The sequence below is a fragment of the Pseudorca crassidens genome, chromosome 20 (assembly GCF_039906515.1).
Source record: "Pseudorca crassidens isolate mPseCra1 chromosome 20, mPseCra1.hap1, whole genome shotgun sequence".
Taxonomy (NCBI): Eukaryota; Metazoa; Chordata; class Mammalia; order Artiodactyla; family Delphinidae; genus Pseudorca; species Pseudorca crassidens.
The window spans coordinates 13,699,595-13,715,750 of NC_090315.1; the positions used below are offsets into that span (position 1 = coordinate 13,699,595).

At 49.3% G+C, this 16,156-nt stretch overlaps 1 protein-coding gene across 1 annotated transcript; it reads left to right on the forward strand.

Annotated features, from left to right (window-relative positions):
• Positions 1-1,005: 1,005 nt before the first annotated feature.
• BLVRB (biliverdin reductase B) lies at positions 1,006-16,096 on the forward strand. Its single transcript, XM_067721231.1, has 5 exons — positions 1,006-1,220; positions 8,951-9,115; positions 9,252-9,341; positions 10,689-10,817; positions 15,840-16,096. Exons 1-5 carry the CDS (start codon positions 1,142-1,144, stop codon positions 15,995-15,997), a joined length of 621 nt encoding a protein of 206 aa, XP_067577332.1. The 5' UTR covers positions 1,006-1,141; the 3' UTR covers positions 15,998-16,096.
• Positions 16,097-16,156: the final 60 nt, after the last annotated feature.

Consider the following 16,156-nt stretch of genomic DNA (forward strand, 5'->3'; position numbering starts at 1 on the left):
CGTCACACACTGTAAAGCACTCAAATGCTGTCACCACCATTCACGCGGTCTCGTGCACAAGTACACATATGCCGCACACTGCTGCACACCTCCACGGGGTCACAAGGAGTGTCACACGGCTTCACTATCACACAGCGTCACACACTTTTACACACTCGAACTTGTTACACCCCTTACACACTCACATGGGGGTCATACACCCGGCACTGTCGCCCACTTACACATCACACAGTAACAGGTCACAAATAGCACCACAACAACAGTCAACACCCACAGCCATACTCAAATGATGGCACGTTGTCACACAACTTACATGACACACGCAGTGTCACACACTAACAGAGTCACACACTCCCACATAACACAACTCACACATGTCCCACACTCACACCATATCCCCCAGCGGCATGGATGCATACAGCATCACAGACTGACCCACTGTCACCCAGTGTCACTACGAGGTCTCAGAAGAACAGCATCAATGTCTTCCACACGTGGTGTCACACACAGTCTCATACTGTAATACGGTGTTTTACGCAGAGGACGGCACATGGTACCACCCACAATCATGCTCTCCTTTGGCGTTATTCACAGTCACACAGGGCCACACGGGCACATAGACACGCAGTTACAGTGTCACACCCACACACCCACACTGTCCTCCCTCACTTTTTCCCATTGTAGCCTAGAGGAGGCCTCGGGGCGTAGTGTGAGTCCCAGATCAGCCTAGTGGCCCTGAGAGAGGGGGTCTGAGCGAGGAGAGAGATGTGGGTGTGGCCCGCGCTCGCCCCGCCGCGCTCTGGGAGTTTAGAGCTCGGAGGCGGGGCACTGGGTTCACCGTCGTAGACCTCCAGATACGGCCACGCCTCCCAGTCTAAGTGGTGGGCTGGAAGGCGGTGCTGGGCCGCAGGCGGAGGCGAGCCGACTCCCGCCCCGCCCACCCCGTTCTTAACCAGAGGAGTGGCCTTATGGCCCCGCCCCTCGGCCGGAGTCGAGGGCAGGAGGCTGGCTGAGGCGTGGCCCTCTGAGCGGCCCCGCCCCGTCTCTCCCGCTAGGGAAGGACGGAGAGGGCGGCCTAGCAGCCAGTCGGTTCCCGCGTGTCCTGCGACTCCGCGGCCCCGCAACCCCACGACCCCGCAGCATGGCCGTCAAGAAGATTGCCATCTTCGGCGCCACCGGAAGGACCGGGCTCACCACCCTGGCGCAGGCGGTGCAAGCAGGCATGAGCTGGGGCGGGCAGGGCGTGTCACGGGGTACACAGACAGAACTTTAGGAAGTGGAATCATGGGGTCGGGCCGAGGCTGGTTGGGGCCCTCAGTGCCCTTGATGTGTGAGGACCTAGGGGGGCAAAACAGGTGGCCACGGGGGCAGAAACGGGGGACGCTGTGAGGTCCAATTTTACGTGAGCCCAAGGAACAGGTATTGGCCCTAGGAGGCTGGGGGACTGTAGTGACAGGTTTAAATCTAATGCTCTGACGAAATGTAGTTGTTATTGTGGTGCTGGTGGTTGCACACCCAGCAAGGGCTTAACTAAGCCAGGCATTGGGCTGGCCTCCCAGCACTGTCCTCTCTTAGCACGTGTTAAATCCGCACAGCACTCATGTCGGGTGGGAACTAGTATCACCCCATTTGACAGGTGAGAAAACTGAGGCCCACTGAGTGATCTGCCCAATGTCGCATAGCTGGAAAGTGGCAGTGCTGGAATTTGTACCCAGTGCTTGTTCTTTGTTTGTTTGTTTGTTTTTTATTGAGACCACCAATGGGTCTTTTACTCCCCCACCACATTTTATTTATTTATTTTTGGCTGCGTTGGGTCTTCGTTGCTGCGCGCGGGCTTTCTCTAGTTTCAGAGAGCGGGGCTACTCTTCATCATGGTGCGTGGGCTTCTCATTGCAGTGGCTTCTCTTCTTGTGGAGCACGGGCTCTAGGCGTGCTGGCTTCAATAGTTGCAGCACGTGGGCTCAATAGTTGTGGCTCGTGGGCTCTAGAGTGCAGGCTCAGTAGTTGTGGCACATGGGCTTAGTTGCTCCGCCGCATGTGGGATCCTCCCGGACCAGGGCTCGAAACCGTGTCCCCTGCATTGGCAGGGGGATTCTTAACTACTGCGCCACCAGAGAAGTCCCACCAGTGCTTGCTCTTAACTGCCAAAAGACCACCGGCTCTTGGTGTGGGCACCAAGGCTTAAAGTTGAAAAGGCTGACGGGTGGATTGCTGTGGGCACCTAATGGAAAGAAGATCACGGAGACAAGGGTGAAGACTTGGGCACACGGGTCCCGGGAAAGTCAATGAGCACTGAAAATTTGCAGTTGCCCCAGGAAAGGGGGCAGGAAAGGGGATCAGTATTATGCAGCAGTACCCTGCCCCCACCGTCCAGACTTCACCAACCCCCATCAGAGCCTGACATTTCCAGATATAGCGCCCCACCCTTGCTGGCCTTGGTGACTCTGAAGATATTGACTATCTGGTTGCCCCAAAAGGGTGGAGGCCACCAGGATCCCACTCTCAGCTGTCTCCTAGCCCAGCTGTCCCTTCAAGGGACTCTGCCTGAAAGTTCCCCATTCAGCCCACTGCTCTCCCCCTCCCTGGGAAGACCTAGTGAGGATCTTGGCTTGTAGGGACAGGAGGAACAAATTTGCTGGTAAACATTTCCAGGGGAGGAAGTAAGAGGGAGATGTTGAGAGTTGCTGAGTCACCCTGAGGAACTGGATTACCGTGTTACTACCTTTCTCTCAATCCTGGATTCTATGAAATTCTGCTCATCCACCCTGCTGGGCACAGCTGGGACTGCACCTGGGGGTGTGGAGCGTTGAGGCCTAGGGGAGTCCGCGGCTTCTCACTGTGGCTCTGACAGCTCTCTTCAGAGCCACAGTGAACCTGAGCCTCGCTGTCCCCATCAGAAAAAGGAAGGGGTTCAATGAGCTCGGCTTTTATTTATCTCAGTGATTCTGTAGGGCTGAGTCCTGACAGGCATAGACTCTGGTGCCTGTGTGTCTGCATTCCAAACCCCAGCTCTGCCACTTAACAACTGTGTGGTCAAGTGCCTTGTCATCTGTGTACCTAGATATCTGTAAAGTGAGGATGAAACTAGTAGAACTCGACCTGGGGTTCTTGTGATGATTAAATGAGATATTACAATATATGGAAAATGCTTAGAACCGTGTCCAGCATATAGTTGGTGCTCAATAGACACTCCTTGGCTGAGAGAACTCAGATTATAGCTGTGTGATCCTGGCCCAATTACCTAAAATTGCCTTAGTTTCCCCATCCTCAAAATGGGCATATAATACAACCTACTTTGTGGGGTTGTTACAATCTGGGGCTTTTCAAACTGTGGGTCATAATGAGTTCTGAAATATATTTAATTGGTCACAACAGTGTCAGAATGTATCACATGTTAAATATTGGTTTTATGAAACTTTCGTTTCAATTATATATGTATGGGTTTGTGTATACTGGGTTTGGAAGTGAAATCTATTTTGTATGGAGGGTTGAGATCAAAAAAGCTTAAAAGAGGCATGATCTCTACGACTGACTCTCACATCGTTAGGAAAAAGCTTTATACACATATATAATTATACATGTTATGTGTATGTTTTATATATACACAGAGAGAAAGATAAAGCATATATGCGAATCTAGGTCTTGGAACTTTCCTATAGGTCTGAATTTATTTCAAAATTAAAAATTAATGGAAAAAGATAAATAAAGTAAGGGATTTTTTAAACAAAAAAAAAGAAAGAAAAGAAAAAAAAAGAAATGTTTAGAAATAACCTACAAATGCTCTTGTTCTTTGTGAAGGGCAAAATTTGTGAATTCTAACACTATAGTTTGGTATGGTAGCCACTAGCCACATGTTGCTATTAAAATTTAAATGTGGGTTGTGTTAAAAATTTTTGGAAAAAAACATCATTCATCTGCAGAAAGAGCTTAGCACAGCACTTGGCACATAGGAGGCTCTCTCTCTCTCTCTCTCTCTCTCTCTCTTTTTTTGGCTGTGCCACACAGCCTGTGAGATCTTAGTTCCCCGACCAGGGGTTGAAGATTGAACCTGGGCCCTCAGCAGTGAGACTGTGGAATCCTAACCACTGGACTGCCAGGGAATTCCCTAGGAGGCCCTCAATAAATGTCACTAATCACCAATAATGTACCATTAACAGGCACTCTTGTGCTGGGCCTATGTCAGAGCTCTCACTGTCCGTGAGAACGTTTCTCCTCCAAAATACCCACAGTTTACTAGGGTCCGTTTTAACTAATACAGTGGTAATGAACCAGTGCCTGCGGTGGCATCATGAAAGCTCTCATTGCTCCCCGATGTGTGTGAGGGCAGCACAGGTGTCATTCCCTTATGAAAGGTGGTCACACAGGGTGGGGATGCTAGGGATTGTGACTTTCACTTTAGAGAGGAGACTGAGGGCCAGTCAGGGAAGGTGTTTCCTGAGGTTCCTCAGCCAGTAAGTGGAGCTGGGACTTCCCCTGCGGTCCAGTGGTTAAGACTCCGCACTTCCACTGCAGGGGGCACAGGTTCGATCCCTGGTCAGGGAACTGACCCCACATGCCCGGCTGGGCCAAAAAAAAAAAAAAAAAAGAGGTGGAGCCAGAGTTCGAACCCAGGTCCATGAGACAGTATATCGTGTGCTTTTGTGTTGATATAAAAGTCAGGGAGATGGTGGCGAATATGTTACAGTCCCTGGACCCACAGGGCCCTTGCTTGATTCCAGGTCAGCATAAGTAGGGCCATGACAGAGGAAGCACAATTGTCTGGGAGTTCTGGGGAAAGAGGGTAAGGGTGCTCCAGGCAGAGGGGCACGTGCAAAAGCCAGGAGGCAGGAAACAGCATGATGCATTTGAGGAACTGAAAGAAGTTCAGTGTGCGAAAAGGGCCATGGCTCCAGCACAGTTGAGAGAGGAGAGGCCATATCCTGGGGGGCCTTGAAGTCTGTCCTAAGGAACATGACTATCTCAGGGCACCGGTGGGGGGGGGGGCGGGCGGTCAGGGGAGGGATCTGAGCCAAGGGCACTTTGATATAACAGTGGAAAGCTCTACCTGGCTACCACGTGAAATATGGGTTGGAGGGGTTGAGAGAGTCCAGGAGCCCAGGGAATACTAGACCAGGACGGGAAAAAAAATTGTGAGATGGTGAAAAGGTATAGTAACAACCAACACCCATATAATGCTCTTTCCTATGCCAGACACTCTTCTAATCTTTTCATTTGTTTTCGTTTTGCATTTTTTACATAGCAGCTTTTTTAAGATATCATTCACGTGCCATACAATTCACCCATTTAAAGTATACAGCTCAGTGGTTTTTAGCATATTCACAGACTCGTGCAAACCTCACCACAATCAGTTTGAAACATTTTCATCACCACCAAAAGAAACCCTTAGAAGTCACTCCCCATTTTCCTGCTCAACCCCTTCCCCAGCCCTAGGCAACCGCTCACCTGCTCCTTGTTTATATGGATTTGCCTGTTCTGAACGTTTCATATAAATGGAATCGTACGCTATGTGGCTCTTTATGACTGGCTTCCTTCACTTAGCAAAAAAATTGTTTTTTCAGAGTTCATCCGTATCGTAGCATGTGTATCATTTCTTTTTATTGTTGAATACCATTACATTGTTTAGATATACCACATTTTATTTATCCATTCGGTTGATGGAAATTTGGGTGGTTTCCACTTTGGGGCTATGATGAGTAATGCCTCTATGAACATTCACGTATGAGTTTTGTGTGCACAGATGTTTTCATTTCTCTTTGGCATATACTTAGGAGTGGAATTGCTGGGTCACATGGTAACAATACGTTTAACCTTCCGAGGAACTGCCAGATTACCTTCCAAAGCAGGTGTATCATTCAACGTTCCCATCAGCAGTGTATGAGGGTTCCTGTTTCACCACATGCACATCAACATTTATTATGTCTTTTTGATGATGGCCATCCTGGTGGGTATGAAATGGGATCTTGCTGTGGTTTTGATTTGCATTTCCCTGATGGCTAATGATATTGAGTATCTTTTCATGTGTTTATTGGCCATTTGTATAACCTCTTTGGAGAAATGTCTATTCAGATCTTTTGCCCAGATTTTTTTTTTAATTAATTATTTATTTAGGCTGTGCCGGGTCTTAGTTGCAGCATGCAGGATCTTTGTTTATTTATTTATTTTTTTGGTTGTGGCACGCGGGATCTTTTAGTTACAGCATGCGGACTTCTTAGTTGCAACATGCGAACTCTTAGTTGCGGCTTGCGGGATCTAGTTCCCAGATCAGGGATTGAACCCCGGCCCCCTGCATTGGGAGTGTGGAGTCTTACCCACTGGACCACCAGGGAAGTCCTTGCCCAGCTTTTAATGTTCATCTTTTATTATCAAGTTGTAGGTGTCCTTTATATATTCTAAATACAAGTCTCTTATCAGCTATATGACTTGCAAAATTTTTCTCCCATTTTGTGGGTTGTCTTTTCACTTTCTTGATAGTGTCCTTGGAAGCACAAAAATTTTTAATTTTGATGATGTCCAGTGTATCTATTTTTTCTTCTGCTGCGTGTGCTTTTGGTGTCATAGCTAGGAAACCATTGCCTAATCCAAAGACGCAAAGATTTATGCCTATGTTTACTTCTAAGATTTTTTTTTATTAATTTATTTTATTCTATTTATTTTGGGCTGTGTTGGGTCTTCGTTGCTGTGCGCGGGCTTTCTCTAGTTGCAGCGAGCAGGGGCTACTCTTCATTGAGGTGCACAGGCTTCTCATTGCAGTGGCTTCTCTTGTTGCAGAGCACAGGCTCTAGGCACGTGGGCTTCAGTAGTTGTGGCTCAAGGGCTCTTGAGCGCAGGCTCAGTAGTTGTGGCACATGGGCTTAGTTGCTCCTCAGCATGTGGGATCTTCCCGGACCAGGGCTCAAACCCGTGTCCTCTGCATTGGCAGGCGGATTCTTAACCACTGTACCACCAGGGAAGCCCTCTTCTAAGATTTTTATAGTTTTAGCACTTACATTTAGGTCTTTGATCATTTTGAGTTAATTTTTATATATGGTGTGAGGTAGGAATCCAACTTCATTCTTTTACATATGGATATCAAGTTGTCCCTACATCATTTGTTGAAAAGACTGTACTTGCCCCATTGAATCATCTTGGCACCCTTGTCAAAAATCAACCAACTACATTAAACTTTTAGAAATATTATTTAGGGAGTTCACTGGTGATCTAGTGGTTAGGACTTGGCGTTTTCACTGCTGTGGCCCTGGGTTCAATCCCTGGTCAGGGAACTAAGTTCCTGCAAGCTGCATGGCGTGGCCAAAAAAAAAAAAAGAAATATTATTTAAACCCACAGTAACCCTATAAGGTAGAGACTATGATTAGTGTCATTTTAAAAATGAAGGCCCTAAGGCCCAGACAGGTTAAGTGAGTTGCCCAGTGTCACAGCTAGGTAGTGGTAGGGCCAGACAGAATTCAAACCCAGGATTGCTTTGAGGATTAAAGAAGCGAATAAATGTCAGGAATTTGGCACCTGGCATATAGTGAGTGCTCTCTAAATATTATGTATGATAATGACCATTATCACTGCCCCAGAGTGTACAAATTTCTAATCATTTGTTTTTTACATATATGATGATAGCTATCAAGAGAAATGTAACAGGGGCGTTCCCTGGCGGTCCAGTGGTTAGGACTCCGTGCTTTCATTGCCAAGGGCCCAGGTTCAATCCCTAGCCAGGGAACTAAGATCCCACAAACCCGTGTCCCCTGCATGGGCAGGCGGACTCTCAACCACTGCACCACGAGGGAAGCCCACCCCATCATTTTTTTTCATTTCTTGTACCAGCTGGAGGTACAAGATAAGATGTTCCAGGCTCATCTTGTCTTCTCCCTGGCGTGGCCCAGCAAGCAGCCATTTCTTCAACGAGCTCTGGCTCATTTTTCATGAGAATGCTATTTAGAGGCTGTCTTCATCAGCTCAGGCCACTACAACAAAATGCCATAGACCGGGTTGCTTAAACAACAGCCATTTCTCACAGTTCTAGAGAGCGGAGAGTTCAAGATCAAGGTACTAACAGGTTTGGTTTCTGATGAGGGCCCTCTTCCTGGCTTGCAGATGGCCGCCTTCTTGCTGTGTTCTCACATGGTAGAGAGAGAGAGAGCGAGCCTTGGTCTTCCTCTTCTTATAAGGACACTAATTCCATTATGGGGACCCTACCCTCATGACCTCATCTAATCTAATTACCTCCCAAAGGGTCCATCTCCAAATACCATCACATTGGGAGTTAGGGCTTCAGCATATGACACAAGCATTCAGTCCATAACAGAGACTACAACTACTAATTTTATTTTTTTTGCAATACACATAAACATTGATATATTTTGCCATTATTTAAAACAAAGGAAGAAATATGTTGGTTGTAATCTTTAAAAGGGAGGGTATGTGTCAGAAAGGGGACACTGAGTTACAGAATTATCCAAAATTCTTTTGGGAGGTGACATGCCAAAGTGATGTTCAGACTGTTTAGTAACCGCTAAGACAGGACCCAGCCCTTCAAAAGTAAGACCTAGGGAACCAAACCCAATGATGGACAACCTTTGGGCAGCTCATGTCCTTCTCTGTACCTCAGCTTGCTCCAGGACCATGGATGGGGGGCATAGACCAGTGTGATGCCAGGCATTAACCCTTTAGTCGCCGGAGGGTGGAGAAATCGCAGGAGTGGGGAGTGAAGGGAAGAAGAGACCCTTGGAGGCATCAGAGCAAGTTATTTATGAACCGACATCAAGGTATCACTTTATTTTAACAACCAGCTGGATATCAACTGTGGGTATGCCAGCGAAAATATTTGAAGACCATTGTCTCAGAACAGGGGACCTGCGGGATGGATTTGGGGGTTCATGGCACCCTCCAGGACCCAGCCCCTGGAGGCTGGGAGTGCCAGCCCACAAGCCGACTGACCTGCCTCTCTGCCCCTCTTTGCAGGCTATGAGGTGACAGTGCTGGTGCGGGACACCTCCAGGCTGCCCTCAGAGGGGCCCCAGCCGGCCCACGTGATAGTGGGTGACGTTCGGCAGGCGGCCGATGTGGACAAGACTGTGGCGGGGCAGGACGCCGTCATCGTGCTGCTGGGCACCGGCAATGACCTCAGTACTGGGCCCCCCCTCTGCCCACGGCCCACCCCTGCACCTCGGCCCCCAGTGCCACCCCCGCCCCCAGCCCCACCCCTGCCGCCACCGCCACCGCCGCCGCCCACCAGTGACAGCCACTCTCTGTCTCCTCTAAGGTCCTACCACAGTGATGTCCAAGGGTGCCCAGAACATTGTGGCGGCCATGAAGGCCCACGGAGTGGACAAGGTCGTGGCCTGCACCTCGGGTGGGTGGCGGGGTCATAGGGGTGGGGCTGAAGAGTCGGGGATAGGTACTGGACGGGCAGCCCAGGGGCTCCTACAAGGCGGCATTAGAGCCACTCCAAGTTACTGTGTATTTATCGAGCACCACCTGAGTGCCTGAACCTTGCTGGATGAGGCCAGAGACACAATACATCCCTGGGCCCTGGGCCGTGGTTCTTACAAGGAGGAGGGACGTGGCAACAGAGCCATCATCAAACAGTGACCAGTCAGGGCCAGGGTTGGGGGAAGCACAGGCAGAGAGGTCAAGGCCAGGATTCGGGGGGAGCACGGGCAGAGGGGTCAGGGCCGGGATTCGGGGGGAGCATGCGCAGAGGGGTCAGGGCCGGGATAGGGGAAGCCTAGAGGACTCTGGGGGCCCAGAGGGGTGCCTGACTCATCCTGAAAAAGGGTCAGGGGGAGAACATCATAGAGGAAATGACAGAGCTGTGTATACATGGGCCAGGTCTTCACCCTCACAGAGCTCCCAGTTTATGAGGAGATGGTATTAAACAAATGGTTGCCCGGAATAATCTGAAAGGAAGGCTACAGGGTGTGTAACAGGAGCAGTTAATGCTAACAGCATTTATTGAGCTCTTATTGTGTGCTCGGCACCATCTGAGTGCCTTACAGATGAATACCACTTAATCTTCTCAAAACTCCTTTGAGTAGCACTTATATTCACAGTGGAACACAGTAGGTGCTCAGTGAATAGTAGCTGTTCTTATTGCTTCCTAGCTAAGGGAGTGGAGGCACAGAGAGGCCCGTCACCTTACGCGAGATCACACAGCCTGTGGCTGGCAGAGCTGGGGTGTGGAACCGGACTGTCTCCATGGTCCACACTCCTCACCTTTGTCCCATCACACATTGTCTCCCAGGGAAGGGAAGTGACATGAGGGAGCCGCGGGAGGATAAGGGGACTCCAGGCAGAGGGATGAGCATTTACAAAGGCTGTGAGGTGGGAGGGAGTGTGGCTGCAGCAGAGCGAGTGAAGGGGAGAGTGCTGGGTGGTGAGGTCAGGTGGGGCCTCGTGGACCTGATGGGGCCTTTGCTTTTACCCTGAGTGAGATAGGGTCACAGATGAGTCTGACCCCTCTGGCTGTGCTGGGGGAACAGAATGTGGGGGGCAGGGGCAGGGAGACCCGGGAGGAGGCTGCTGCCATGGTCTAGGCAGGAGGTAACAGTGGACAGGAGCAGGCAGGGTGAGAAGCCTGGAGAAACTGGAGGGCAGTAGTGAGCCCCCGTAGGGGTTGGTCCTGGCAGGAGACCTGTGGGCTACGGGCCTGGCCAGGCTGTCCTCAAGCCTTGGCTGACCCTACCCTGTGTCCCCCCAGCCTTCCTCCTGTGGGACCCGTCCAAGGTGCCCCCAAGACTGCAGGATGTGACTGATGACCATATCCGGATGCACAAGATACTGCAGCAGTCGGGCCTGAAGTACGTGGCTGTGATGCCACCACACATAGGTGAGTGGGTGGGGACCCAGCTGCAGGGTTACCACCAGCCTGCCCCCTCCTGTCCTCTGTCGACATTCACTGGGCCTTCCCTGGGCAGTTGAAAATTGCAAACCTTCCTCCCACACCTTCTATGCTCCTTCCTGCTTGATTTGTATCTGCTTTCTAACATACTTTTCAATTATCTCTGTTGTACAAACTATCCAAAATTTTAAAACGTAAAACAAAACCCCTCATTTATGATGACTCTCTCAGTACTGGGAGCTGACTAGGCTCTGGGGACACTTCTTGCTGGCATCTTGCACGCCGTTGCTCAGTAGCTGGCAATAGAATTGTGTGGAAGGAAGCCACGACAGGGCTCGTGGTAGGTGCAGGCTCTCTGTCCCTGGAACACCTGCATGCTGCCTTGCCTAGCGTCAGATCTCTCAGGACTGCTTCCGCTGTATTCTCTTTATTAGAAGCAAGTTATGGGACTTCCCCAGTGGTCCAGTGGTTAAGACTCCATGCTCCCAATGCAGGGGGCCTGGGTTCGATCCCTGGTCAGGGAACTAGATCCCACATGCATGCCGCAACTAAAAAGATCCCACATCCCGCAACTAAGACCTGGTGCAGCCAAATAAAATACAGAAATACAGAAATAAATGTTTAAAAAAAAGAAGCAAGTTATACTGGGGCTGCCCCACATTCAAGGGACAGGGACTTATGCTTCACATCGTCTCTTTCTTTCTTTCTTTTTTTAAACCCATTTATTTATTCATTTATTTGGACACACCATACAGCATGCAGGATCTTAGTTCCCTGATCAGGGATTGAACCCATGCCCCCTGCTGTGGAAACATGGAGTCCTAACCACTGGACCACCAGGGAAGTCCCTCGTTTCTTTCTTTATCTTACTTAGCGCATGTCTCCCACACTAGAATTTTGTTTGAAGCACAGATTTTGTCTTGTTTTGATTACAGCTGTGTTCCTAGTGCCTAGAACAGGGCTTGGCATGTAGTAGGTGCTCAGTAAATATTTGTCCCGTAAGCTAATACCGGAGAAGATGCCTCACCTCCAGGTGGTGCTGTGGAGGGAACCACACCCTCTTTTCCCCTCCCAGGTCTGGAATACACATTGAGAGAGAGTCAGACCGAGGGAGAGATGCATTTACAAATGTCTCTTGCATAGGAAGTGTGTGCTTGGCCACGATTACAAGTACCAATGATGTAGTCTCTGCTCTCATGAGGCTTACATTTCTAGCGGAGGAGACAAACGAAATAGATGATCTGTATTACTGTTGGGTTGTGCTACGCTGAATGAAGAAACCATAAAGTTCAGTGAAGGAACTTCCCTGGTGGCTCAGTGGTTGAGAATCCACCTGCCAATGCATGGGACACGGGTTCGATCCCTGGTCTGGGAAGATCCCACATGCCGCGGACCAGCCGCGGAACAACTAAGCCCCTGCACCACAACTACTGAGCCCGCGCGCCACAACTGCTGAAGCCCGCATGCCTAGAGCCCATGCTCCGCAACAAGAGAAGCCACCGCGTTGAGAAGCCCACTCACCACAACTAGAGAAAGCCCGTGCACAGCAACAAAGACCCAACACAGCCAAAACAAAACAAAACAAAACAAAAAAACTCGGTGAAGAGAGTAAGCCTCAGCTATAAGCAGAGGCTTGCTAAGGAGATGGCCCTTCCCCCAGATACTCACCTGATTCCCCCGCTCAGGGGACTACATTCAATGTCCTGGGCTAAACCATAATGGAAAAGAATATTAGAAAAGAATGTGTGTGTGTATATATATATATGTTTAAAAACAAAAAGACACCAGACCTGTTATGTTTCATGCTATGAAAAACATTTTAAAAAAAAAGTGATTGTTCCAGGTTAAAGGTGACATGGCGACTGAACTGGATTCTGATTTTGAGGGGAGGGGGAGGTCGGAAGATATTTTTTGGCAGTTGGGGAAATCTGAATTTCTAAATTCATCATTCTAAATGGTGTCTCTTGCATAGGAAGTGAGTGTCTGGCCACGATTCCCCTCAGGGGGAATCAGGTGAGTGTCTGGGGGAAGGGAGGACATTCTGGGATGAGGGAACCGCAGTGCGGATGCCCCTCAGGGGGAATCAGGTGAGTGTCTGGGGGAAGGGAGGACATTCTGGGATGAGGGAACCGCAGTGCAGATGCCCCTCAGGGGGAATCAGGTGAGTGTCTGGGGGAAGGGAGGACATTCTGGGATGAGGGAACCGCAGTGCGGATGCCGGAGCCAGGCACTTGTATCTCCTTCACATTTGCCTGCCTGCTGATGAGCACTTCTGCTGTGCCCTCTGCCTTCTGCTTGGAGAAAGACGAGCCCTGCACGCCTTACAGAGGTTCAGGTAAGCTCAATGTTGAGGTTCAATTCAGGATTCTTGTTGAGACGAGAATCCTAAGCTCTGAATCAGTGGTGAAGCTGCATGGCGGAGAAGCCGGGCAAAGTCCCAGCCCCAGCACTTTGTGGACTTAAGGCCCGTGGCCTCTGAGCCTCAGTTTCCTCATCTGTAAACGGGGTTCATGATATTACTTCTTGACCTCCCAGGTTTGAAGTGAATATCCAGAGAGATCATGCCTAAAAATTATTTAACACAAAGTTGTTTTTTTTTAGTTCTTCTTTTTTTGAATATTTATTTTATTTATTTTCCTTATTTTTTTTTTTGGCTTCGTTGGGTCTTAGTTGCGGCACACGGGATCTTTGTTGAGGCACACGGGGTCTTTTTCATTCCGGCACGTGGTCTGCTCGGGCTGCTCTCTAGTTGTGGCCTGCGGGTTTTTTCTCTTCTCTAGTTGTGGCGCGCAGGCTCCAGGGCGCGTGGGCTCTGTAGTTTGCAGCACGCAGGGTCTCTCGTTGAGGCGCGAGAACTCAGTAGTTGTGACGCGTGGGCTTAGTTGTGCTGCGGCATGTGGGATCTTAGTTCCCCGACCAGGGATGGAACTCGTGTCCCCTGCGTTGGAAGGCGGATTCTTTACCACTGGACCACGAGAGAAGTCCCAGTCCTTTTTTTGTACGTGTATGAAAACTTTGAAACCTCCAGAAAAGTTAAAGAAATTAAAGGTTTGTGAATACCCATAAACCCTTCATCTAGGTTCACTTGTTAACATTTCGGCCTTTTTGCTTTCCCTGTCTATCTAACTATCTATCTATGCATGCATCTAATGTGTATGTATGTGAATACATGTGTAATGTATATTTTTTAAATAAGTGTGTATTTTTATTTTTTTCTTTTTCTTTCTTTTTTTTTTTGTTTTGGCTGAACCATTTGAAAGTAGGTTGCAGACATCTGCACACTCTACTCCTAGAACCTCTTGATAGGCATCTTCCAAGAAGGAATATTTGGATACGAACCACAGTACTGTTATCGCACCAAGGGAATTGACATTCACTCTACCACATCATTTAGTATCCAGCCCATATTCAGACTTCCCCAACTGCCAAAAAATATCTTCCAACCTTCCCCTCCCCTCAAAATTAGGATCCGCTCCAGGATCGTGTGTTGTGTTTAGTCACTATGTCATATTTAACCTGGAACAATCCTCCATATCCTTTTTTTCTTTTTTTTAATGTTTTTCATAACATGAAACATAACAGGCCTGGTGTTTTTGTTCTTATTTTTTTTTAACATATATATACAGTCTTTCTAATATTCTTTTCCATTATGGTTTATCCCAGGACATTGACTGTAGTTCCCTGTGCTATACAGTAGGACTTTGTTATCCCAGGTGTCTTTTAAAATATCCCACGTTCTGGATTTCTGTAGTTATTTTCCTACAGACTCAGATTAAAAATTTTTGGCAGGGTCTTCCCTGGAGGCGCAGTGGTTGAGCGTCCGCCTGCCGATGCAGGGGACACGGGTTCATACCCCGGTCCGGGAAGATCCCACATGCCGCGGCGCGGCTGGGCCCGTGAGCCATGGCCGCTGAGCCTGCGTGTCCGGAGCCTGTGCTCCGCAACGGGAGAGGCCACAGCAGTGAGAGGCCCGCGTACTGAAAAAAAAATAAATAAATAAAAGAAACACACACCCTCACCCATGTGGCAATCCTGCCAAAAATTTGTTTGTTTTTATTTTTTTCAGTACGCGGGCCTCTCACTGCTGTGGCCTCTCCCGTTGCGGAGCACAGGCTCCGGACACGCAGGCTCAGCGGCCATGGCTCACGGGCCCAGCCGCGCCGCGGCATGTGGGATCTTCCCGGACCGGGGTATGAACCCGTGTCCCCTGCATCGGCAGGCGGACGCTCAACCACTGCGCCTCCAGGGAAGCCCTGTGTGTTTCTTATTGCACATGATTCCAGGTTGTCTCTGCGCTGGTATGCTGCATTTGATCCCTAAGTTAAGTTGGTCACTGTCAGAATACAGGCGCTAGATGCCCTGGTAACAGCCAGGTCATGGTGGGGGAGGGCGAGGGGGGCACAGAGCAAATGTAGCCTTTGCCACTGTGAAGTCACCCTCTGCAACCATGGGACATAACTTCCTCTCTCCAAGACTCAATTTGCCCACTTGTAAAATAGAATTAATAATAACCCCTAGCCCATTCTCTGCTTTATTTCTCACCATCTAACATATTGTCTATTTTACTTTCTTATCTTATTATTTGCCTTTTCCTAGTGACTGTCTGAATGCTGAGGGCAGGGATTCATATCTGTTTTGTCCCTTTCAGTGTGCCCAGCACCTGACGTTTAATAAGTCATCAATAAGAATTTGGCGAATGGGACTTCCCTGGTGGTTCAGTGGTTAAGACTCCGCGCTTCCACTGCAGGGGGCAAGGGTTTGATCCCTGGTCAGGGAAGTTCTGCATGCCGCACCAAAAAAAAAAAAACAACTCACTTAGCGAGTGAATGAAGTAAAGGGTACAGGTTAGTGCCCTGCACGTGGGAAGGGTTTCATACATTGTTGGCTGTTATACCATCTGGGCTGGGCACACTGTAGACACCCTGGGATGATCACTGAAGTGATCACATGTTGGTTGCAGGAGGGGAAAGGACATCTGATGTACCCAGTCCCTTTGTCTTTACCTTGCAGGAGACCAACCGCTGACTGGGGCCTACTCAGTGACCCTGGATGGACGAGGGCCCTCGAGGGTCATCTCCAAACACGACCTGGGCCACTTCATGCTGCGCTGCCTCACCACTGATGAGTACAACGGGCACAGCACCTACCCCTCCCATCAGTACGACTAGGGCTCTGGCCCCGTCCAGGAGGACAGCATCCCAGGAAATAGAGAACAAAGGAAGGGAGCAATAAATCTTGAGCCAAGAGCTTCAAGCTATTTTAGAGCACCCACCTCTGTGACTCTTCCTCTCTCTGGCTCTATCTGGGTGTCTCAGTGTCTCTGTCTG

Coding starts and splice junctions, on each gene's coding strand:
- BLVRB (XM_067721231.1), top strand. CDS start 1,142: ATGGCCGTCAAGAAGATTGCCATCTTCGGCGCCACCGGAAGGACCGGG. Junction 1,221..8,950: donor GGCGCAGGCGGTGCAAGCAG/GCATGAGCTGGG, acceptor CCCTCTTTGCAG/GCTATGAGGTGACAGTGCTG. Junction 9,342..10,688: donor GGTCGTGGCCTGCACCTCGG/GTGGGTGGCGGG, acceptor GTGTCCCCCCAG/CCTTCCTCCTGTGGGACCCG.